This window comes from Rhinatrema bivittatum, chromosome 4, assembly GCF_901001135.1.
Source record: "Rhinatrema bivittatum chromosome 4, aRhiBiv1.1, whole genome shotgun sequence".
NCBI classification, from domain to species: domain Eukaryota; kingdom Metazoa; phylum Chordata; class Amphibia; order Gymnophiona; family Rhinatrematidae; genus Rhinatrema; species Rhinatrema bivittatum.
In genome coordinates, this window is record NC_042618.1 from 186,190,376 (window position 1) to 186,215,414 (window position 25,039).

Genomic DNA, 25,039 nt, shown 5'->3' on the forward strand with positions numbered 1-25,039 from the left:
TTTGAAATACTACAAAGTTTGAGTTGAGTGTATTTTGTTTTAATAAGACAATGATACTGTCTTGGTTGCCTTATCTGCCTTCTCCCCAAGCCAGTCCTGGCTTGCATTCTGCTTGCACTAGCTCACAATGTGGGATTTTAAACCTGGTCCTGAATTGACTAGGTCAAATTACGGGTCATGAAGGTGCTGCTGAAATCTTAGATAAAATTTGTAATATTATATTTAGACAGAATTTAGTTTATATGTTGCCTGTTTTTTGTTGCATCTCTTCTCATTGTGTTTTTTACTGGCACGGAGATCCAGCTAGAAGCAGGCATTTTGGAATCTTTGTCTGTCCTCCCCTAACACTGTGAAGTCTTCTGCTTGTGACACTGTTGCTGTAGAATTCCTGTATTATCACAAACAGAAGAGAGTAAGATGCAGGCTCACAGACAGTTAGTCCACAACAAGCAATAATGCACATCAGTATTTCCTTGCAGGTAACGTATCTGCAGCTAGGATTATGTTCTCTTCTAAATATTTGAGTAAAATGTAATATAACTCTAAGTTATGAAAAGCAATAATCACTATTTATATATGGCCATGGGGGGAGGATAGGTAATTTTGTGTATTATATATGCACACACAAATCTGTGCTTAGATTTAACTATTTTTCCCCAAAAAATTAATGTTTATTTCCCTCCTGACTATGGGGAGTTAAGACACTAGGACCTTTGATGTTCCTTCCTGTGTGTACTGAGAGACTATGCCAACCCTCTGTGAGCCTGTGCTTTTCAACCTGCTTTGCTAGGTCCAGCAAAAAGGTCGGGGAGGGATGATCAGTGGTCTTCCAGCAGCATAGCCTCTTGAAAAATGCCCCAGGAGGAAATGATGTTCGAAAAAAAAATGTATTTTTCTTCCTTCCAAATCAACTGTGTCAAAATGCTGCTTTAATAGACATTCCTTCCGGAGGATGAAACGCATCAAGAGTTTGAAAGAATGTCCTTATAAGCAAAGCGTCCTTATAGGAGAAGTTGTTAAGTGGAATCCACTGTAATCATTTCCAGCCTCAGTAACTGTTTGAGGACAGTAGACTAGAAGTAAGCATGTACAGTAGTTAAGACAAAGTACCTTGTCCTTTTATTGTATAATCACCTTTTTGTCTAATTGTTTTGTTATAGAATGTTAACCTTTTCCCCTTTGTTTGGATAGCTGTACACTCCCAGCTGCTGAATGTCAGCTACATTACTTCCATTTCTGTTGCATTTTTTTTTGTTTAAAAATCTTATTAAACTAGTAAGACAAATGCTTTTGGGATTTTTTTTTTTATTTCACTTCTTAAAGCGAATGTTTTCTCATCTTTCTGAAAAACCCATGATCTTTTGTAAGATATTATTGGGCTTTTCTAAGCAGAGAATTTGGTTGTGGGCACTTAAAGCAATGGTTCAGAATAAGAGCTGGCTTGATTCTTTTCTCTGAATGTTTCTTCTTGCAGCCTCGCATGCAGTATTTACATGTGCACGCATGGATTTATAGCAGACGCTGCTGCTACTTAGCAGTTTCCCCTATGGCTATTCTGGGATTGACTCCTTGTGTCACTTCTGGCGCAGTACTTGGGTGTTGTTCTTATCTAGCCCTGCCCTGGTGTGGAAATGCCACTGCAGTGGGCTGATCAGTTTTAGGAAGGGGGCATTAACTTGAGCAAAGATGTGCAGTGATAAGCATTCCTCTGCTCATTGCCTTCCCTTCTCTGTCTGGTTTTTGGTATTCTTTACTTTTGTCCAAATAGATATTTAATTGGGCAGTGAACCCTCTTAATTATGGCAGCACAACCCTGTCCCTTCCTCAAATCTTACTTGCACGAGCTTTACTGCTTTTAACATCAAATGGACTGTTTGCTAAAAAAAAAAAAAAAAAAAAGAAAATAATAATTAAAATCAATTTATTGGCACTAGCAAGTTCTGGAGCAGGATTCCTAAACAAGATGAAAATATGCAGCTTTTGTTCTCCCAAAGGGAAAAATAATTGAGTAGTACATCTGCCTTAAATGCTCAGATCATATTTCTGATAGCAAATGGAGTCAAGGCAAGCCTTACATGCTTGGACAAGTCGCTTAACCTAAAGTGGGGGAGCTCAAACCAGTCCTGGGGGGAGCTCTCCCCAGCCAGTCAGGTTTTCAGGATATCTTTAATGAGTATGCATGAGATTTATTTGCATGCACTACCTCCTGTGTAACAGATATTTCTCATGCATATTCATTCGGAGTATCCTGAAAACCTGACTGCCTGGGGGGAGGGGGCCCCCAAGGACCAGTTTGAGTACTCCTGACCCCCAAAGCACTTTAGGCATTACTGACACGTGAGGGCGGCAAACAAGGTTGGGTTTCCCCAAATGTGATCCAGTGCATCTTTGGAAGATCATTTGTTTTAAATACTGTGTCTGTAATAAAAGTAAACCTTTAACCTTTTGGGAGTGGGGGCGAGAATACATTCCAACACACACCTCAGTCAAAAAGTGTGTTCCTCTTGAACCCCAAGTATCATGTTCTATATTCAGAAATCATTTGTGTTCTTTATTTAAATGTGGTTTACTCATTTTTAGTTTGCCATTCAGTGGTTATTGTATCATGCTGGATGCAGTCACATATTTCATATGGAGTGTGGTAGGAGTGTTTGCTGTAGCCATGACCGTCCTAGTCTTTAGATTTGTGTTCTTGTGTACAAGATGTAAGGCAGAGGATCTCATTCAATAAAAGTTTTTCTGAGGCACAGCCTGGGTAAGAGTTTGTTTTTTTTTTGGAGCAAGGCCCTTAGGAAGCTATTTCCTTTAAGGTCTGAACCTTCAGATGTCTTAGCATGTGATGACCAGTGAGAAGAATTCTAAATTATACCTAACTCCCTACTTTTTGCTTGTTAGGCTGAGTTTAGTTAGAGAGTACGCAGCAGAGGGGAAGGTAAGGCAATGATTAGAATACAAGATTTAGCTCCCTGCCCCCCCCCCCCCCATCTTCCTTTTCCCACCAGTTTTGATAAAGCCTTTTCTCAGTTACTGTTTGTGTAATGATAGCAGAGGACCAGGGTTTTTGTACCAGCCTATGAGCTGCAGTCTGACCGCTGACTAACTGTGGCAGCCCCGGGGGAGTGGCGGGATTTGACAGATTTCCTTTCTCTAGGCTCCGGGGAGACAGAATTCTACCAGTTGCCTGCTTGACAGCTCCAATGAAGAGTCAGCAGTCAGCACATCCCACTAGGCCCTTCCAAACTGCCATTGTGGCATTGAATTTTTATAACTCACCCCATCTAATACGTGCCTGCACTTTGTAGCCCAGGGACTAGCAGACTAGGTGGATCTGGTGTTATTTCCTGGATTTGCTGTCTTAGAAATCTAGTGTTTCAAGAGTATCATCTGCACACAATGCTGCAAAGTATGCCAGCATGGTGTTTTATAGCAATCACACCACCTTCTCTGTATCTGGGTTATTAGGATGGCTGTGTGGCACCATTTCTGGTGGCGTTGTGCTTTTGTTTCTGTCCTTGTTAGGTCATGCCACATAAACTGAAACAGGTTTACACCGAGTTCCATACAGTGTTCATTCACATCCTACCCCCATTCTGTACCAGCATCACCGCATTTGCATGGTATGCGTGCTCTATGCATTTCCTCCTCCTTTGTCACCCACAAAGTGAAAAGTTAAAGGGTCATTTTCCAGGCAGTGGTGCGGATTATGGAGCAATTTCTTCCCCTCGAAACAACCGTTCAATCCAGATTAAAGAGATTTCTGCCTGTGTCTATGCGTCTGTTGGGTAACTCTGCACTGCCAAATGCCAAAACGCATTGTTTTTATACTTTAGCCCTTTGAAAGCACTGCTGCTATGTGAAAATCTTCCTGATTCATTGCGTTGTAATTCATTTTACATCCAGAAGTAAGTGAAGGTGTGGTTTGCAGACGCCTTTTCATAGAGCAGCATTTAATTTTTTTTAAATAAAATGTGCAACACTACTTGCATATCCATTACCACAATTTTAGATATTTGACAACGTTACCAGCTTATTGATTTAATATAAGATGATACTGAATAATTTATCCATTTTTTTTTTTTAATCTGAGGGAGTAGAGGAAGGTTTTTTCATTTTAAACAAAACCTAGCGCACATCTTGTAAAGTACTTTGAGCTTTCTTTGCCCTGCTTGGGTTCCTCTGTCCATTCTACAAAAGGTCATAAACAACACCAGAGCATTATTTTGTTTTTACCTTGACAAAGGAGAACCATAACACGAAACCCACTGCAGAGGAGTTGTATAGGCACTGGACAGAATCTATCCAGCTGAAGGGAAGAATGTAACCTGGGTTGAACTGTTGCTTTTGTACGAGATAAGGGCCCTATGGGTATTTCTGTGGTTTGCTGTGGTCAAAACTTAAAATTAAGTATAAAATAAAGATATATGTGGTCCGTGCAGTATGGTGTGTCTGCAAGCTGGCAGTGCATGAGGCCTGTCACGGAGGTGATGCCCCAGGCCCTGAGATGGAAAGATGGGGTCCCCATGTTGCACGAGTGACCCCAGACTCTCTCAGAAGGAGAGGCACTGACGGATTCCACCTCCAAGGAGGGTCCCTCTTTCAGTCGTGAGTCAGCAGGTGACTTTGGATCACTTGGGATAAACATAGAAACACGACAGCAGATGAGGAAGGTGAGATCCCGCTAGTCTTCTCACTATACTTCCTGGTTCAGGGCTGTAAAGTTGGGATGAGAACATCCCCTCAGCATCCGTTAAAGTAAACGCCTGCAGCTGCCATCTACAATTAGACACTTAAGTTCTTATCAGTCTGGACCATGAAATTAACCTGCCCAACAAGTACATGGAAACAAATACTTTCCTTCTTCCTTCCAATGTAGGATATCTCAAGTCTCTTCACAGAAAATAATTTGATAGCTAGAAATTGAATTGGAGACCCTAAGAAAAAATTCTGAGATGTACCTGGCTGCCATTATCTAGACTATATAGTAGTCTCTCTCTCTCGGCTTCCTTTTCACCCACTTTTTAAAATTGTGTCCCATGAGAAGGGTCCAGATTTGTATTGGTACAGAACTGAAAAGGAACACAGTAAGACAGCAGCAGTTCCTTTCATATACGTTCTCGCCAGCTTCCTTCAAAGTGACTTCACAAGTAGGATGACCACACAGTCCCGTCTCAGAAATGACACGCTGTGCTCCTGCTGTCCGTCCGTGTCTTAAAATTCTGGCAAAGGGAATAAAACCAAGGCTGCTTGAGCTTGTTCCTTTGGACATGGAGCTAAGTGGTTACCCTATGAATAAACTCTGTCCCTTTCTAGAAAGCAGCCTACCCCTGACCTCCGCGCTCTGCAACCAACGGCTGTGTTTGCTGAGGCCCACCTAGGAGCTCTGTAAATGTTTCACAGGAAAGCAGCAAGTTCCAGGTCCCTGTGTGTACAGCTCTTCCGCAGGCACTGTTCAGCTTTTGCATCCTAAGTAAGGTTTACATCTCCTGCTCCCCCACCCATAATGTCCACACAATTTTACTTCTCAAAACAGCTTATGATCTAGAAGCAGCATAGATTACACCAATAGTAGAGCTAAATGTGCAGTTTCAAAATGATGATTACAATTAAACTTTTCTTGCTTTGTTTGTTGGGCCCCTAAGCATTCTGCACCCTGGGCAAGTACACAAGTGACTCTCCCCGGCCCAGTAGCCAATATTAACTCTTCTCATAACATGGGATAGCAGTTAAATTAGGAGGATTCTTTTATCCCTGCCTAGTGTGAGTATGAATACAAATTTATTGCCCTTATTACGAAGAAAATGGATGAAAAGGAATCACGGATAATAAATGGCTTATACATTGATAACAGAATAGGCAATGTAATTTTTTGTAGCGTCGCCAATACACTTTCAAGCTTCTGAATAACTCTAAACCGATCTGTGTAGAGATGGGTTAGTTCAGTCCTCTACAGGAAGATAAAGGTATAGAGAAACTAGCTCTCTCTGCCTACAGAGCGAGTGGCTTAATTTGAGGGTCCCTACTGTTGCTGAAACAGAATAGGACGTGGCAAAATGGAAGTGTTATTCCTTTGGCGATATTTTTTTACCCCTCCCCCTCAGAAAAAAATTGTAATCCACAGAAACAAGAGCCTTAACTAGTTCATTCTAACCTGCTCCAATGCCGAGAGACAGTGATCCTTTAAGATTTCAAAATTGCCTTCATGTTTAAGGGACATTATGAGCAATAGCTTGACAATTAGTCTATTTTTTTTTCAGTCTTTTCTGTAGTGTCCTTGATTTAAAAAAAAATGTAACTGGGGGGTGGAAACCTTTGTAGTTCCCTCACATGACAGTGTAAAATTCTGAACCACGTTTTTGTCCAAACACTTGCCCGCTCGTAAAAATGACCTACGTGACACTTTGTTACCCCCAGAGCCCCCACTCCAGCTCCCAAGTGTCAAATAATGTAGTGTTTTGAGTTGGAAGGGTGTGACTTAAGGACACAGAGAAGAAAAAAAGAAAAAAAAAAAGCAAGCAGCAAAGTTCCTTACAGTCTGAAATGACAACGACCTTGTCATTTTCATTGTGAACACTTTTAGGTTCTATATTGGCTGTGATCTTTGTACTAACTGGTATCATGGAGAATGTGTTGGCATCACAGAAAAGGAAGCTAAGAAAATGGATGTGTACATCTGTAATGATTGTAAACGGGCACAAGAGGGCAGCAGTGAGGAATTGTACTGTATCTGCAGAACACCTTATGATGAGTCGCAGTGAGTTCTGTTAAGAGCATCTTATTTAATATTTAGGTAGCAAACTGCTCTGACTTGGGTTACCTAAAGAATATTAATCTGCGCATATATTTTCAATATTTCTTTCCCTTCCCTCCAAACAGTATTGTTGATACTGTGTGGGTGTTAACACAACCAGTTCAGGATAATAACTATATCTTTTGTCAGGGTTGGATGTGCTGGTTATATGTGTGTGTATATAAAGTCTTGCTTTAATGTTAAAACTGTATTAAAAAAAAAAAAAAAAATTCCAGATGATAGCTGGGAAGGCTAAGGCATACCTCATTGGCTGGTTGATATTTTTTATGTGTTTGGTATGATGGTTGTGATTGTTGCTGATCTGAGTCCAGAGGAATAGGGAAATTGTCCGGTAGTGCATCCCTTCTTTAAAGCTTCTCTGTCCTTTTTACATTTAAAAAAAAAACCTATGACAGCACTCCGGTGTTAAAAGTACATAGAAATGTGGTCACTCATGAAAAAAAAAAAAAATGAGAGCGCTGCAGTTAAAGTCAGAGCCATAGCAGGTTGTCACATCTGTGAACAAGGCTTGAACTTTGCCGGCTGAAATTCCTTTTCTTGGAGTACGTTCAGGATACCCCCCTTAAGGTTTCCTCCTACCTGTCAAACTAATATTCTCAGAGTGAAAACTAAAATGCAAAAAGAAACCAGTGTGTATGCAAGATTGGTTTAATCTTTTTTTTATATATATATAATTTCATGCAGTGTTGTCTACATAGGTAGCTCCTTTAGGTCCTCTAAATGTGTTTCTTTGTGCCCCTCCCTCCAAAAACAACAAAATTAGGCCTGCTGGCCTCACTGCCTCACGGAGGAAGAGAGAGAGTGCCATTTTTTTTTTTACGTTCCTGTTGAGCCTAAAAGTTCAAGCCCTGTTTTTGTGTTAAATGTTTGTGGCATTGTGGGTGTCTTGAGCATGATTTTGGCTTTGCGCTAAGAGACTCCCTTGTAAAGCAGATTATGAGCTTGTGCAGTATTTGATACATTCCAACCACATTCAGCTGCAAAAAAAAAAAAAAATACCAATTGGAGGAACTTGACAATTGATGCATTTCTCAGAAAATAAAGGTCATTTATTGTAGCATTAAAGTCATTCTAAAAGTTTGAATTTTACTGTGTTACACAGTATTGTATTTGCTAAAGAAGAGGACTCCTTTGCAGACGATTTGGGTCCAAACTGGGTGACTCTTTGATTTATCAAGCTTTGCTTTGTAATTAACTTTTGAATAATAAAATAAAATTTCATTCATGGAAGATAATGTTACCTCTGTTTTTCACTGATGACAAACAGGTGCCTAATGTCCATTTATCTCTGCATTCAGCCTGCTCCAAGGACTGTATCCAGTGTGCTCAGGAGCCCCTCAACTATTACTGCTCGCCCTTTCTGTAGTACTGCTAGGTGTACACAGTATGGCACCCATCTAAGATTACAGGAGCCGAGCAAAGTGATTGAGTGTAAGGCTGCTTTTGTTCAATAAGTGTTTCTGAAATGAATAACCCCCCTTTTTAACTGCTGCTTATTAAACAAAAGCACCTTTTTTTTCCTTGTGCTGCCTCCTTGGTTATTTTTCTCCTTTTCTTAGCCTTAAAGGGGCCATGAGTGCACTGGATGTCATCCTTCTAATCTAGCCTAGCTAAGTGCAGTGGGAGCAGAAACCCAGGCATCTGTTTTGAACCAGCAGCGAACAGATGTTCAAGTTGACATTTCAAGCATAGATGAGCACCCAGAAATTACAGCCAAATAATTTTGGATCTCAGCCCCAGCTGCCCCCCCTCCCCCCCGCTCAAGTCTCCTCACCCTTGTTTAACCACACAGCATAAGCTCAGTCTTCTTGTGCAGCTGATCATTATGGAGTGCTTGGTGTGCTGTCAGCTGTTTTGCTCCCTCTGGTTGGAACTAATATTTGGTTTTTGGACTTACAGATTTTACATTGGCTGTGACCGATGTCAGAACTGGTATCATGGGCGCTGTGTTGGCATTTTGCAAAGTGAGGCAGATCTCATTGATGAGTATGTATGTCCTCAATGCCAATCTACAGAGGATGCAATGACAGTACTCAGTCCACTGACTGACAAAGACTATGAGGGACTAAAGCGAGTACTCCGTTCATTACAGGTGAGGACAACGTGCGTATTACAAATCTGAAGGCTCTATGATCCCGACACCAAGGGAAGCAACGTGATGTAAAGAGAGCTCATAGTGCTACCCGTCGGGCTCCTGGAGGGGAAAGGCTGTTACAGGAGTGATCCCTTCAGTTTTCCAAGAAGGGGCAGCGGCAGGAGGACCATCTGCAGGAGGACCATCTGCAGCAATGGAGCAACAATTGGATGAAATCCAAGTTACTGTCTGCTCAAGAGCAAATGGGAGGGGGAAGCAAAAGAGTTAAAAGTATCTGTAAGGCATGGGGCAGCTTCAGTCTTTGCAAACTACCAGGAAAAAGTCCGGTGTTAGACATTAAAGAGGGTACATTTTTAAATGGATGTCCTTTGACGTGCATGGGGAGAGGCATTCCATAGGGGGCAGTCTGGGCAGTGTTGGGACTTGTGTACACACTTCCCGATTTTTCTAAAGCACTTGCCTACATTTCTCTTGGCCAACCTACATTACCTATGCGTGCCAAATAACGGGTGTCATCACATGCGCGTGGTCTTGCCGGGATAGTTTCCAAAGTGGATATAATGCGTTAAGTCTGCTTTGAAATTGATATAAGTTATGCGCCTTTCTACCAGCTAACTTGACAGGTTGATTACATTCAGGTACTGTAGGTATTTCCCTGTCCACCGAGGGCTGACAAACTAAGTTTGTCCCTGAAACAACAGAGGGTAAAGTGACTTGCCCAAGGTCACGAGGAGCAGCAGTGGGATTTCAGCCATGGTTCATAGCCCCCTGCTCTAACCACTAGGCGGCTCCTCCATTCCTTGTGCACGATGTTACAAAATTTACCCCCAAAACCTAGGCTGAGAGCATGCGTTTGACTGTGGCTGATTCTCAGCTTTCTGGTTTAAAGGACCAAGTGCATCAGAGAAAGCGGTGCACAATCTGCTGCTGTGATGGAGCATTTCCAAAGTGCTACAAGACATACACAACGCTGTTTACGGGAATCACTTAAGATATTCAGTGTGTTGGGTTTTTTTATGGTTAAAATATTTTTCTTATCCTGGTGGACTTACCCAAATTTACAAACATCTGTGTGTGTTATGGGAAACCTAATCATCTGACCTACCCTCCCTTTAGGTGAATTAGGCTTTTAGGCTGTGGAAATCTTTCTTGATTCTAGAGTTCAGGCTACAGTTGGTAGTACCAGGCACAATTCAGTAAAAAGCCTGATTTTATTGAAGTAGTTTTCCCACAACAAGACACAAAAATAGGTAAAAACTGTTTATAAAGCAAGCTCTTGCTGGTCATTTTGTTTTGCATTCTTTGAACTAGTATATTGGTTTGTCCCTTAAATTTCTGTGCCAAGTGTGAGCCACTACAGACTGCCTCACGGAGACCTGCCAAAATATCTCTGCAGTTCCCGGCCCTTACCCCTCCGGGATCATCTTCTAGCACCAGGCTGACAATCCATTTGTGTCCGTCCACCACCGGTACATCTGTACTTGGGTTGCCTGAGGAAGCGGGCAGCTAAGCTCCACTGCCACTGCTCTGTGCGTTTATCTTGAGTCCTTTTCTTCTGAAATGAATTTTCTGTTTTTCACACTAGGCTCACAAAATGGCGTGGCCGTTCTTAGAAGCGGTAGATCCAGTCGATGCACCAGGTTATTATGGTGTTATTAAAGAACCCATGGGTAAGCATGTCTGCTCTCTTTGGGAAATGTGAGATGCGACTGCAGAATGAAACATTTGCTAGGTCTCTGTTCATGTTTTCAGTGCAGAGCTAGGGCCTTCTTCCACGGTCATGCTGTGGGCCGTTGAGCTTGGGATTCGACCAGAACTATCTTTCTGATAGCTTGAAAAGATTTTCAGTGAAGAAATATGTCTGGAAACTGTATGCATTCAAAAGAAAGCTAATTAACACAAGCATTCATTAAACAGAAATCCTTTCCCAAATTAGCTTTCTCCGATATAATCTGTGCCATAGGTTATAGGAAAAATTGTGAAGAACCCCACTTCAGAAGTCTGTTTTCCATATGAACAAAAGAGAAGTTAAAGCAATCATGCAATTTCCTAGATTTATATTTTACTTAACATCTTTGCACAGCCAGCACTAGTATAATTTTACGATAATGTGAGCAAACACACTTAAATGGTTCTTTTTATAACGTGTTTTCAATATAGAACATTCCTTTGTTTTCAAGCAGTTTCAGAGCCTCATTTACTGGAAATTGCTTCAGAATTGAAGCTATAGCCCTTGCTACCTGACCATATTTTTACAATTAGCGCAAGCTTATGTTGGACAAAGTGTTTTTCAGTGTCTTTGGGAATAGTCAAATGTTAAAGCAGAGATCTAGGATTCATTCTTATTTCAAATACCAATTGCAGGTGCATAAGAAAATAAGTAAAGAAATGTGTATGAGCAACTTTGTATTTCGTACACATCTACAAATTAAGTAAGCTAAATGTAATCGCACTCACCCTCTGGAATTCCTGACTGCACATCTTACTGAATAAGAGGTATAGGATGATGTCTGGGAGAAATCCAAAAGAGCATTTATACCCTTTTCTGTGGTGCGTCACTGTGATAGTCAAATCATTTGGAGAGCATTACAATTTAAGCTTAAAATAATGATCTTCGCATGTTTAGGTAAGCTGACCTATAAACTGGTTGGTGATGTCTATATAGAAATAGGGGTCAACAAACAAGTTGTAGGTAAGTCCTTTTTATTGGACTAAGTTAATAAGAGATTTTGAGAATTATTGCAACACAGACCTGATAGGAAGCAGAGCTCTGAAAAGCTAGTCATATGTAATGTTAGCCCAATAGAAAGGTCTCACCTACAGCTTGTTTGTTGATCCTTATTGCTACATATTCTAGTGGACTAATAAATCAACCACAATAATTTTCTCAAAGACCACAAATGCTTCCAAATTTGTCTTAAGATGTTTGTGTTTCTTGTGTTTGCACAGACTTATCATGGCTGGTACCTTCCTGAACTCTTAACATTCATAAGAGCATCTCTTAGGCATAAATCTTAATTCATCTTCTTTCATGTAATTCTCTAATTTAGGATTCCTTAATTTTAGATTTGGGAGCTAATCACAGGCCTTTTAAGACTTTGACAAACCCTGCTCATGGTGTTGAAAACATAGACTAAAATGGACTTAAAACTCCAGCTGTAAAGATGAAAAAGGTGTAACATCTGTACGCAGCTTTGAGGTGCTCAAGCTGTAAAAACTGCTCAGCTGGGTGACAAGATTTGGTTAATTTTAGAAGCCTGTTTGAACTTTCCAAACAGGCTTCAAACTGAAAAGAGATTAGTTCTCTTTGCTATGTCTGTAAAATAATTGACAGTAGAAGGTAGAATATGCTAAATAGGAGACAATATAATTCCCTGATGAAAAGCAGATTAGAAGCAACTGTCTGTTCACAGCATGCTACAATAAATTCCTTAGAAGATCATGTGATATGTGTCATATTTTACAGGTCATTAAGCGTTCCAGGTTGAACTCTTTTCTCACTTGGCTTTAACCAGACGGAGACCTATTTGTTACAGATCAGTGGTCCATATCCAAGCCCCTTCCCCTTTCATCTTCTCAACATTTATCTCCCATACTGGGATTACAGAGTAAACACAGTGCCAAAAGGATTTGCTTTTGGAGCAGAAGTGAATTCTTGTGTGTTTGACTAGTTAAAAGGGCTAGGACACGTGTTATCACAGTTTTTGTTCTAAAACTGTAAAACAGTAAAAACCTGCTTCAGCACCAACTATTTTTGTCCCTATCAATCCATACTGCAAAGTTTGCCATCCTAGGTTAGAATTCTCAGTTAAGGCATCAGTTGAGCCCCTTTGTTTAGCTCATACTAAAGGTGGTGCTCGGTAGGTGAGAGAAGCAGAGTGCTGAGTTTCAGGCATTAGGAATGTGTATGAGAGATCTTAAGCACAAATGCTTCACTGCGAGCGATAAGAACTGTAAGTGAAATTAGAACAGTGAGGGAGCAGTTATTCATTTTTTTCCCCCTGCTTATGTGTGTTTCCTACATTCAGTTATAAGAACAGGTTCTGTATGTCAGATCCTTTGCCTGCAGAGCAAGCAAGCCCATCGGACAGTCTATTTTGAATTACAAAATCTTAAGCATGTTCATTACAGTATGGTTTGGTACCATAGCCTAACAGTAAGTTAGATGGCCTTCTGATTTTTTTTTTTGTTGACTTTAATAAAGAAATAAATCTATATATTTTTTTAAACTGTTTCCCAAGTGACATGTCATGGAATTCAGTCTTCAGTGACTTGGAACTGAAGTGTTGTGTATAAAATTCTGTTTTTAAGACCTTGCCACCATGGAGGAAAGAGTACAGAAGCGTTACTATAAGAAGCTAACAGAATTTGTGGCAGACATGACCAAAATTTTTGATAATTGTCGTTACTTCAACCCCAGCGACTCTCCTTTTTACCAGTGTGCAGAGGTTCTTGAGTCATTCTTTGTACAGAAACTAAAAGCATTCAAGGCAAGCAGGTAAGTTCACAAAAGAAACACACACCCACCCCCACCCCACCCCGCCTTTGTTTCTCTTCAGCAGAGGTGGAATTATTGCAGACACTGAGGCAGATGTCCTGCATATCCTGGGATTTTTTTTTATTTTTTTTTTATAAATTGTATCAGCAAAAAAACGAAACTCAGAACTGTGAACTAGCCAAACATGGTGTCTAATGTATTTTTATATTGTCCAGTATTCTGAAATCTTTGCTGTAGTAGCAGCTGAGTTTGATCAGCAGAGAACAGTTACTGCAGTTAAATTTTCCTTATTTCTTTTTTTTTTTTTTTTTTTGCAAATGTTGAATAGTCTGAATTCATCCGAGATGTGAAGAAGTTCCGGGGGGGGTCACTGATTTATAATGTACAATAATATCTGTGCAGAAAAACATTTTGTTTGACCAGGCCATGGAATCATAGCATTGGGAGTATACAATTTTCTTGGGACCAATCTAAAATGTATAAAAAATGCACATTGTGTCTCTCTGTGATGAGTCATTTGATTAAAATAAGACAAGTCCATTACATTGCTGTGCCTACTTCATGAGGTCCAGATTGTATTTGCTCAGAGTCCAGTCCACCAGTTTTTCCCCAAAGAGAAAATGATTTCTCCTAGGACAAGCAGGATGGTAGTCTTAACACATGGGTGACATCATCAGATGGAGCCTGGCATTGAAAACTTATGTCAGAGTTTCTAGAAACTTTAACTGGCACACTGAGCATACCCAGCATGCCACTATCCATGCGTCCACGCTGGGTCCCTCTTCAGTCTTTTTCCACAGAGCATTTGCCTCGCAGTTGTGGAGCTCTGCTCTTTTCTTCAGTTTTTTCGGTCGGTCACAGACTTTTCTACGCCGGGTCCTTCTTCCTTCGGTTCTCCTATAGGGAGGTGCGGTAGGTTTTCCCTTCTGTGTGGTCGATTCCCAGTGGTGTCATTCTATCGGTGACTGAGGGTCATCGACCACTCGCCAGGTCTTTTTTGAGTGGCACTGTCAGGTTTTCGTCGATGCCCATGGCCATGTCTCTGGCAGATCCATAAGAAGTTTGTATCCTCTGCTTGGGGGCAGCGCATGATATCCAGGGGTGGTGTTTTTGTGATCAAATGACCCCCAAGATTCATTGTGCCTGGTTAGATAAGATGGAGAAACATTTTGGTTGTAGGAAGTCCGATCCATTGACTCTGACATCGGGGATGTTGACGCCAAGAGGCCATGGGGAGCCTATGGACATGGCGCCATCGCTGTCAACTCCCCCTCTGGGGTCCATGTCCTATATGTAAAAAATCACCTGAGCTAAAGATTTCCAAATTATCCCTATCAACTGAAAAGCAGGTTGTTAAAACAAACAAAAAACATACTTTGAAATGTCTGTATGCCAATGCCAGAAGTCTAAAAAGTAAAATGGGAGAATTAGAGTATATAGCAGTAAATGATGAGATTGACATAATTGGCATCACAGAGACCTGGTGGAAGGGGGATAACCAATGGGACAGTGCTATATCAGGGTACAAATTATATCGCAATGATAGGGAGGATCAACTTGGGGGCATGGCACTTTTTGTCCGGGAGGGTATAGAGTCCAACAGGATAAAGGTCGTACAAGAGAGTAAATGCTCAGTAGAATCTATATGGGTAGAAATCCCATGTGTGTTGGATAAGAGTATAGTGATAGGAGTATATTACCGTCCACCTGGACAAAATGGTCAGACAGATGATGAAATGCTAAGAGAAATCAGGGAAGCTAACCAGTTTAGCAGTGCAGTAATAATGGGAGATTTCAATTACCCCAATATTGACTGGGTAAATGTAACATCAGGACTTGCTAGAGACATAACGTTTCTGGATGTAATAAACAACTGCTTCAGGAACCAACAAGAGAGGGAGCTATTTTAGATTTAGTTCTTAGTGGAACACAGGATTTGGTGAGAGAGGCAATAGTGATCATAACATGATCAAATTTAAACTAATAACTGGAAGGGGGACAATAAATCTACAGCTCTTAACACTACATTTTCAAACGGGAAACTTTGATAAAATGAGGAAAATAGAAAAAAACTGAAAGGTGCAGCTGCAAAGGTTAAAAGTGTTCAACAGATGTGGACATTGTTTAAAAATACAATCCTAGATGCGCAGTCCAGCTGTATTCCACGCATTAAGAAAAGTGGAAGGAAAGCAAAACGATTACCGTCATGGTTAAAAGGTAAGGTGAAAGAGGCTATTTTAGCCAAAAAAAAAAAAAATTCTTCAAATATTGGAAGAAGGATCCATCTGAAGAAAATAGGAAAAAGCATAAGCATTGTCAAATTAAGTGTAAAACACAAGGCAGGCGAAGAGAGAATTTGAAATGAAATTGGCCGTAGAGGCAAAAACTCATAATAAAAACTTTTTAAAATATATCCGAAGCAAGAATCCTGTGAGGGAGTCGGACCATTAGATGACCGAGGGGTTAAAGGGGCTGTTAGGGGAAGATAAGGCAATTGCAGAAAGACTAAATGAATTCTTTGCTTCCGTGTTTATTATTGAGGATATTGGAGAAATACCAGTTCCGAAGATGGTTTTCAAGGGTGATGAGTCAGATGAACTGAACCAGATCACTGTGAACCTGGAAGATGTAGTAGGCCAGATTGACAAACTAAAGAGTAGCAAATCACCTGGACCGGATGGTATGCATCCTAGGATACTGAAGGAACTCAAAAATGAAATTTCTGATCTATTAGTTAAAATTTGTAACCTGTCATTAAAATCATCCATTGGACCTGAAGACTGGAGGGTGGCCAATGTAACCCCAATATTTAAAAAGGGCTCCAGGGGCGATCTGAGAAACTATAGACCAGTGAGCCTGACTTCAGTGCCGGGAAAAATAGTGGAAACTATTCTAAAGATCAAAATCATAGAGCATATAGAAAGACATGGTTTAATGGAACACAGTCAACATGGATTTACCCAAGAGAAGTCTAGTCTAATAAGTCTGCTTCATTTTTTTTTGAAGGGGTTAATAAAAATGTGGATAAAGGTGAACCGGTAGATGTAGTGTATTTGGATTTTCAGAGTATTTAAATTACAAGCAGATTGTGATACATTACAAGAGGACCTTGCGAGACTGGAAGATTGGGCATCCAAATGGCAGATAAAATTTAATGTGGACAAGTGCAAGTGTTGCATATAAGGAAAAATAACTCTTGCTGTAGTTACACGATGGTAGGTTCCAAATTAGGAGCTACCACCCTGGAAGAAGATCTAGGAATCATAGTGGGATAATACTTTGAAATCGTCAGCTAAGTGTGCTGCAGCAGTCAAAACAAACAATGTTAGGAATTATTAGGAAGAGAATGGTTAATAAAATGGAAAATGTCATAATGCCTCTGTATAACTCCATGGTGAGACCGCACCTTGAATACTGTGTACAATTCTGGTCGCCGCATCTCAAAAAAGATAGAGTTGCGATGGAGAAGGTACAGAGAAGGGCAACCAAAATGATAAAGGGGATGGATCAGCTCCCCTATGAGGAAAGGCTGAAGAGGTTAGGGCTGTTCAGCTTGGAGAAGAGACGGCTGAGGGGGGATGTGATAGAGGTCTTTAAAATCATGAGAGGTCTTGAACGAGTAGATGTGAATCTGTTGTTTACACTTTCGGATAACAGAAGGACTAGGGGGCACTCCATGCAGTTAGCAAGTAGCACATTTAAGAATAATAGGAGAAAATTCTTTTTCACTCAACGCACAATTAAGCTCTGGAAATTGTTGCCAAAGGATGTGGTTAGTGCAGTTAGTGTAGCTGGGTTTAAAAAAGGTTTGGATAAGTTCTTGGAGGAGAAGTCCATTAACTGCTATTAATCAAGTTGACTTAGGGAATGGCCTCTGCTATTACTGGCATCAGTAGCATGGGATCTTCATGATATATGGTTACTTGCCAGGTTCTTGTGGCCTGATTTGGCCTCTGTTGGAAACAGGATACTGGGCTTGATGGACCCTTGGTCTGACCCAGCATGGCAATTTCTTATGTTCTTATGTCCTCAAAAGAAAGGTGCAAGAGAGAGGCCATCATCGGGGTCGTCGCGCTCCAAGACATCGGAAATGTCTCCGTCCATTTCGGCACCAGTGAAACACTGGGTCGAGCACCGTGGGAAATCCCGGAGGCATTGTCACTGGTCACAGACATCACATGGCACCGGACTCGAATAGGTACTGGTGGCCGTCATGAAGCCACCAAAGTGACCCTGCGGAGAGGAGACCTCTGGTCTCTATCGAACCCGGGAGTCCAGGCATTCCCCACCAGTGCTGGGCACTGAGCTCCGTCCAGGCTCCGAGGGAGTTCTGGTGACTCCTTCTCCACCTCCTCCTCAATCCATCCTATCCTCTCTGGATTTCCGGGAGGAGCTAGACTGTAGGGTGCAGCTGGCAGTGCTCTGAACCCTGCAGGGCATCGAGCAACTGGCTCCCCCAGTGCTCCCACCGGTATTGGAGCCTGCGCCTTTATTGTTGGCGCCGCTGCTGGAGTGCCTCAATGTCATCCTGGGCATATTGCCTAGGCAGTAGTTGCTGGTGCCTGGGGGTCCATCAATATCCCAGCGTCCACCGATGCATTCTCCTTCTGGTGCGATTCCTATCGTGGGTTCCTCCGAGGAAGATGAGTCACTGTGGCCCTTGGCACCATCAGGGCCATTGGTACTGCCTCCGGTGTTGTCCAGTCTGATTCCCAATCCCTTGGTGGTCTCTGTGTCGGTGCCCTTGATGCCCATGGTGCCCTTGATGCCCAAACCGAGAGGCCAGGGCATGGACCCTCCATGTTGGCCCCCAGGAGACCTTAGTGAGGAGGATGCCCCGTATGACCCATGGGGGGATGATACCTCAGAGTCATCAGATAACTCAGGGGATCTTCCTTCAGACCCATCTCCTCCATAGGAGAGATTCAGGTCCCGACCAGAGGACCTAACTTTAGCGGGCATTGTTCGGGCCATGGTGGAAGCTATCCCATTTCAACTCCTGACAGAGAAGGATGCCTGACATAAGATGCTGGAAGTCCTCCAATTTGTCTGTGCCCCAAAAGAGGTAGTGGCCGTTCCCGTCCACGTTATATTTAAGAAGTTACTCCTTAGGATTTGGGAGCACCCCATCTCCGTTCCTCCAGTCAGTCGGAAGGCAGATGCAGTTTATTTGGTACAGCAGGCCTTGGGGTTTGAGAGGCATCAGTTCCCACTTCAATTGGTTGTGGTGGAGTCTGCTCCCAAGAAGGCCAAGCATTCCCGCACCCACACTTTTGCTTCCCAGGGTCGAGAGCATAGGGCTTTGGATACTGTAGGCAGCATAGTATATCAGGGTACCATGTTGATTGCATGTATTGCTTCCTACCAACTGTACATGACCCAGTACACCCGGAACCTGTAGAAGCAGGTTCAAGAACTCTGAGTGCCTGCCCCAGCAGCAGCAGGACGCGTTTGTGGCAGTGGTCCAACAGGGCCTAGAATGTGGTAAACACGAGGTGCGGTCCACCTATGATGGGTTTGAGACGGCGGAAAGAGTGACAGCAGCGGACATTGGGGCCCGCAGGATGGCATGGCTCTGAGCCTCTAACCTCTGGCCAGATCTGGGTCCAGGAGAAGCTCGCAGACCTACCCTGTACTGACAAGAACCTTTTTGGAGATAAGGTCAGGGGTGCCTTGGCTCAGCTGAAGGATCACCATGAGACCCTCCAGCACCTATCAGCCACTACATCTGACCTACCATTCTCAACCAGAAAATCCTCACGCCAGGGCTCCAGGAGGTCCTTCTATCGCCAGAGGAAATATTATCCTCCTGCCCCTTGTGCACGGATTCCATACGTGAGCTCCCGAGGCTGCTGTTGGTAGCAACAAACTCCTAGGCCTCAGCCAGCCCCCCCCCCCCCCCCCCCCAGCAGACCCCCGCTACGGGGTTTTGACTGGCTGTGGGGGAGCATAAGCCTTATTGCTGTACCCTCGATACCATGCGCTTTGGTTGGAGGCCGACTGCAGCTTTTTGCGGACCACTGGCCCTGTCCATCATTCATCAAGGATTTCAGTTAAACCTCCTGGGTGTCCCCACAGACTTCCCCCATGCCCATATTGGGGCCTGTCCTTGCATCAGGAAATACTCTTGATGGCGCTCTCCGCTCTAGTAATGGCTGGGGCGGGGGTTCTATTCTCGTTATTTCTTGGTTTCAAAGAGAACAGGGGGACTCAGCCCTATTCTGGACCTGAGAGCCTTGAACACATTTTTTCAAAGAGAAGAGTTCGAGGGTCTCGTTGGGCACCCTGATCCCACGCCTGCACAGATGGGATTGGTTTTGTTCCCTTGATCTAAAAGATGCCTACGCCCACATTGAGATCTTCCCCAGTCACAGGAAGACAATCAGGTTGCGATATGGTACATCAACAAGCAGGGAAGCTCTGGGATCGTTCCTCCTGTGTCAGGAGGCAGTACAGATTCGATCATGGGCTCAGTCCCAGGGCATGCTCATGCAGGCCATGTACCTGACTGGGGCAGAGAATGTGGTGAAGGTCTGGTTCTTCCTCCTGCAGGATCTCTCTGTCAGAGAACCGATCGATCTGGGAACCTCCCCCAACCAGATCACTCAAGATCAGGGCAAGCTGCGCCATCCCAATCTCAGGGCATTGTCCCTAACGGCCTGGATGTTGAAAGGCTAATTCTGCGGCCCCTTGACCTTTCTGATGACGTGTCTTGGATCCTGGTAGCTTCCAGGAAGTCTTAAAGCCTGAAGTGGAAGAGGGTTTCCGTCTGGTGTGAGGGCCACAGCTTGGATCCGTTTGCCTGCTCCACTCCGAAGTTGCTTGAATTCTTGATGCGCCTTTCGGAGGCTGGTTTAAAAACCAATTCAGAGTACACCTGAGTGCTATCAGTGCTTACCACCAGGGTGTTGGCAGTATGCCCCTCTCCATGTAACCCGTGGTAGGGTGGTTTATGCGGGGTTTGCTTCAGCTGAAACCTCCCCTGTGGGCTTCTGTTGTGTCCTGTGACTTTAACATGGTGTTGGCTCAGCTCATGTGAGATCTTTTCGAGCCCCTGTGACCTGAAGTACCTGACCTGGAAGGTCATCTTCTTGGTTGCAATCTCTTCGGTGTGCAGAGTTAGCAAGCTTCAAGTGTTGGTGACGTATCCACCCTACACAAAATTATTTCATGATAGGGTGGTCCTGCGTGTACTCATCCTAAGTCCCAGCCTAAGGTGGTAACTGATTTTCATTTTAGCCAGTCAATTGTTCTTCCCACCTTTTTTTGCCAGGCCTCACATGCACCATGGGCGAACAGGCTCTGCACAGTTTGGATTGCAAGAGGGCCTTAGCTTTCTACCTCAAATGGACAATAGGCCACAGGCAGTCCACGCAGCTCTTCATCTCTTTCGATAAGAACAGATTGGGAGTTGGGGTTGCCAAGCAGACTCTGTCAAACTGGCTGGCGGATTATATTTCCTTCTGCTATGCGCAGGTGGGCTTTCAGCTTGGAGGCTGTGTCAAGGCTTACTCTGCGAGAGTCATGGTGGCTTCGGTAGCCCACTTGCGAGCGGTTCCCATAGGAGAAATCTGCAAGGCTGCAACGTAGAGTTTCCTCCACATGTTCACTGCCCACTACTGTTTGGACACTGATGGCTGACATGAATAGCAGTTTTGGCCAATCTGTCCTTCGGAATCTTTCAGCTGTAAAACCCTACTCTTCCTGCCTAGGGCCCATTGTTCAGGTTCAAGCTGTCTACCCCTGTTACCAACAGCACCATTGTTTTTGTGCCCGTTAGCACCCGATTACGTGCCTGTTGGCTCTTATTGTTCGGGATGTTAGTCCTCATGAAACCCGCCTGCCACCCCATGGAGTTGGGTTTCTCCTATGTATGTTTGTTTTATTTTTTCATAATTCTATGTTACGAGACTGAAGAGGTACCCTGCATGGATGTGTGGATAGTGGCATGTTGGGCATGCTCAGTGTGCCAGTGAAAGTTTCTAGAAACTGTGACATAAGTTTTCCATATCAAGCTCCATCTAATGATGTCACCCATGTGTGAGGACTTACCATCCTGCTGTCCTAGAACACTTGTGACAGGTAAGCAACTCTGCTTTCTGGGTTGGTCATAGCAGTATGAGGAGCTCTGTTAATAACAGACACTCAGGCCGATACAGTACAGTGCGCTCCGCAGCGCACTGTTAAGCTGCTCTTGGACGCGTGTTTTCCCTTACCCCTTATTCAGTAAGGGAAGGAAAATGCGCGTCCAACCCGCGGCACCTAATAGCGCCCTCAACGTGCAAATGCATGTTGATGGCCCTATTAGGTATGCCCGAGCGATACAGTAAGTAAAATGTGCAGCCAAGCCGCACATTTTACTTTTTAGAAATTAGCGCCTACCTTTGGGTAGGCGCTAGTTTCTGCCGGCTCCGGGAAAGTGCACAGAAAAGCAGTAAAAACTGCTTTTCTGTGCACCCTCCGACTTATCATGGGGATATTAAGTCGGAGGTCCCGAAGAGTAAAAAAGTTAAAGAAAAAAAAAATTTAAAATGGGCCGGTGGCTGTTGGGCCGAAAACCGGACGCTCAATTTTGCTGGCGTCCGGTTTCCGAGCCCGTGGCTGTCAGCGGGCTCGAGAACCGACGCCGGCAAAATTGAGCGTCGGCTGTCAAACTCGCTGACAGCCGCCGCTCCAGGTCAAAAGGAGGCGCTAGTGTCCCTAGCGCCTCCTTTTGCCCATTTCTACCGCACCACCTAATTTAAATACTGAATCGCGCGCACCAGCGAGTGGCCGGTGCGTGCGCCGGGAGAGCAGGCGTTCGTCCGCTCTCCCGCAGACTTTACTGAATCGGCCTGACTGTGAGCAGGAGAAGATGTTTTCTTGAGCTTCATAGACCAGTTGTCCCTATGTAATGCCTGAGCAGACAAATTGGCTTTTCGGGGAACAGATTTATCCTAGTGGTTAAAATGTCAGATTAGGAATCAGAAATTGTGAACCATGAGTTCCTCACACCCCCATACCTTCCCCCCCACACAAACACATTCTTCCCCGAGCTCTGTGAGACTTGAGAAAGTCACCTTATTTGCCTCTCTTTCCAAGACTCAGTTATGAATAAGGAATGTGTGTTAAAATGGCTTTCATGATTAACAAGTTAAGTTATCAATATACTAATCCCACGTTTTCTGCCAGAGCATAAATGCCTCTAATCCAGAGGTGGGCAATTCTTGTCCGAGGACTGCAAATGAGTCAGGTTTTCAGGATATTCTTAATGAATATGAATGAGAGAGATGTGCATGCACTCTGCCTTAGTTGTATGCAGATAATTTAATGCATATTCATTAGGGATATCCTGAAAACCAGACTGGTTTGCGGCCTTCGAGAACTGGAATTGTGCCCATCCCTGCTCTAATCCAGACTTCTCATTTGTGCGTGCAAAGCCATTTTGAATGGCAGAGGAAGGCTGTTATACAGAAGGGATTGTGTGGCATATCCTAGTCTGGATCCAACAGCATCTCAGTGTAGGTGGAAAGAGTAGAATGGAGGGATGTGCTCCCCAGCTGCCACCTTTAGAATCTTTGTGATGGAAGATTTTACCAACTTGCATTCTGGTTTTATTGCTGCATTTTTAAATGGCAGGCTTCTTAATGCAGTGGTCCCCAACCCTGTCCTGGGAGCCCACCAGCCAGTCGGGTTTTCAGGATATCCACAATGAATATGCATGAGAGGGGCCCCCAGGACAGGGTTGGCGACCACTGTCTTAATGTTACACCCTCCATGTTTCTTGCAGGTTGTGATGTAGTTAAAAGATTATTATTAAACTAGAAACAGAACTGAGTCACCCTCTTCCCTTTTTTTTCAGATTATTAGCATGACGTATATGTCAAACAGATCAAATCTCTAAACTGGCTTTTGTGTGTGTGTGTTGGTTTGTTTGTTTTTTGGGTGGGGGGGGTGTTTTATAAATGTAACATTTTTTGAGTAGTCTTGTTGACATTCCATAGACATAGCTCCTTGAGCATATTGTACTAAAACAGGTGTGTGCAAGACTTTGTCCTGGGGAGGATGGATGTGAATGAGCCAAGTTGTATTTGCTCTGATATATCTCTGAGCCCTTGGAGAGAGAGCCTAAGAAAAATCTTTCGCATGGGAAAATGTGGTTGACAATACTGCTGCTTGTCCTTGCTACATATGACACACAACATCCCAAACCATTTGTAAACTGTCTGTGTGTACATGTACATTGTATATCTTAGGAATTCTTCACCACCATTGAAGAGTGCAGTGTAAACTTCAGTCAGTAAAATTTGTTGCAGACTTTGACACGTTTCATTGATATATCATGTTGGTGCAGCCTGCATTTCTGTAAATAAAAATTGAGAAATTCTTGGTGGTATTTTTGCTTTGTTTTTTAAATGGTATTTTGGTGGATGGAGGTTACAACTCTGTCCCTGAACTGGTTGCTCCTTTGCCGTCCTTGTGCAGCATTTGTATTTTTTTGTTTGTTTGTTTGTTTTCCCCTAAATAATTAAAATGTTCCCATTTTTCTGTATTCTGCAGGTCTCATAACAACAAGCTGCAGTCTGCAGCCTCTTAGAGCTCTCCGCGTTGCCCTGACACACACAGCAGCACCATCTGCTTATCAGAAAGATGTTTTTAAAATTGACGCCCAGGTGCATTATAGTCAGGTTATCCTGGCAGAGAGACTTGACCTGGAAACTGAATTTTTGTTTTTATTGGTCACTGCAGTCAAATGAGACCCTTGACTTTATTTTGTCCAAAGGACAAAGGAGAATTTAAGTACCAACTGCCAGCACTGGTTCTGAAATCATTGTTACTAATGTGGCAGAAGCAGGAAAAAAAAACAACTTGCGTTTGGTTGAAAAAAAAGAGGAAAAAAAAATAAGCAAGGAAAAAAATACAATAAGATTCAATGGGGTTACTTTGGAGCTCCATGGAAAAGCCACATCCGTTCTTCAATGAAGAAGCTGGTCCGAGATCCACATAGAAAAAAAAACAAAAACAAAAAAAAACTGACTGTATTTATTTATTGTTGCAACAAAGACGCTTTTTTATTACTGCCCTCATTTGTCAGCTAAATATTTTTTTCTTAAAAAGTCCCCTCTTTGCCATCCCCCGACCTCCTTTTCCCATTCTCTGTAATCCATTCTGTATTTTAACATGATTCCTGTAGATAAAAATGCAAGAAGACCTCTCGTCTTTTCTTTCTATGAAAGGAGCTGCTATGTATACACACACACACACACACACACACACACACACACAGACAGAAGGACACTGGGACTCAACCAGGAGTTTCTTGGTCTTGCTAGAAAAAAAAAAATCAAAAGAAATTAGGCTCGTGTAACAGGTTGGGCTGGCGTGCTCATGGACTCCACAGACTGTTGCCTTGAATATAGCAGTAACAATTTGTCATTTACCCTGCACCAGGCTCAAAGGAGTAAAATCTATTTGAAGGTATCTTGTTTGTAAACATTTGTCAGATTCTAATTTTTTTCTTTTTTTTGTATTAAGGCTCAAAATATGGATGTATATGAAAACAAAATAAATGGAGATCACTGTTCTCCCCCTAGAGGTGTCCTTTGAATGTGTGCCAATAAAATCTTTATTTTGTTAGGAATTTGGTCTTTTCCAAAAC

General features: G+C 43.0%; 1 protein-coding gene across 13 annotated transcripts in view; it reads left to right on the forward strand.

Annotated features, from left to right (window-relative positions):
• The window catches only part of BPTF (bromodomain PHD finger transcription factor), a 278,159-nt gene extending 253,386 nt beyond the window's left edge, over positions 1-24,773 (forward strand). For 8 of the 13 annotated variants that reach the window (XM_029599352.1, XM_029599355.1, XM_029599358.1 and 5 more), the window contains 5 exons: positions 6,578-6,751; positions 8,708-8,900; positions 10,489-10,573; positions 13,215-13,401; positions 23,941-24,773. In XM_029599352.1, the coding sequence (XP_029455212.1) occupies positions 6,578-6,751; positions 8,708-8,900; positions 10,489-10,573; positions 13,215-13,401; positions 23,941-23,977 (676 nt within the window). In that variant the 3' untranslated portion in view covers positions 23,978-24,773. Of the gene's footprint in view, positions 1-936; positions 1,911-6,577; positions 6,752-8,707; positions 8,901-10,488; positions 10,574-13,214; positions 13,406-23,940 lie in introns of those variants that run through there. The other 5 variants (XM_029599361.1, XM_029599365.1, XM_029599360.1 and 2 more) reach the window with 4 other exon arrangements.
• The last annotated feature ends 266 nt before the right edge of the window (positions 24,774-25,039 follow it).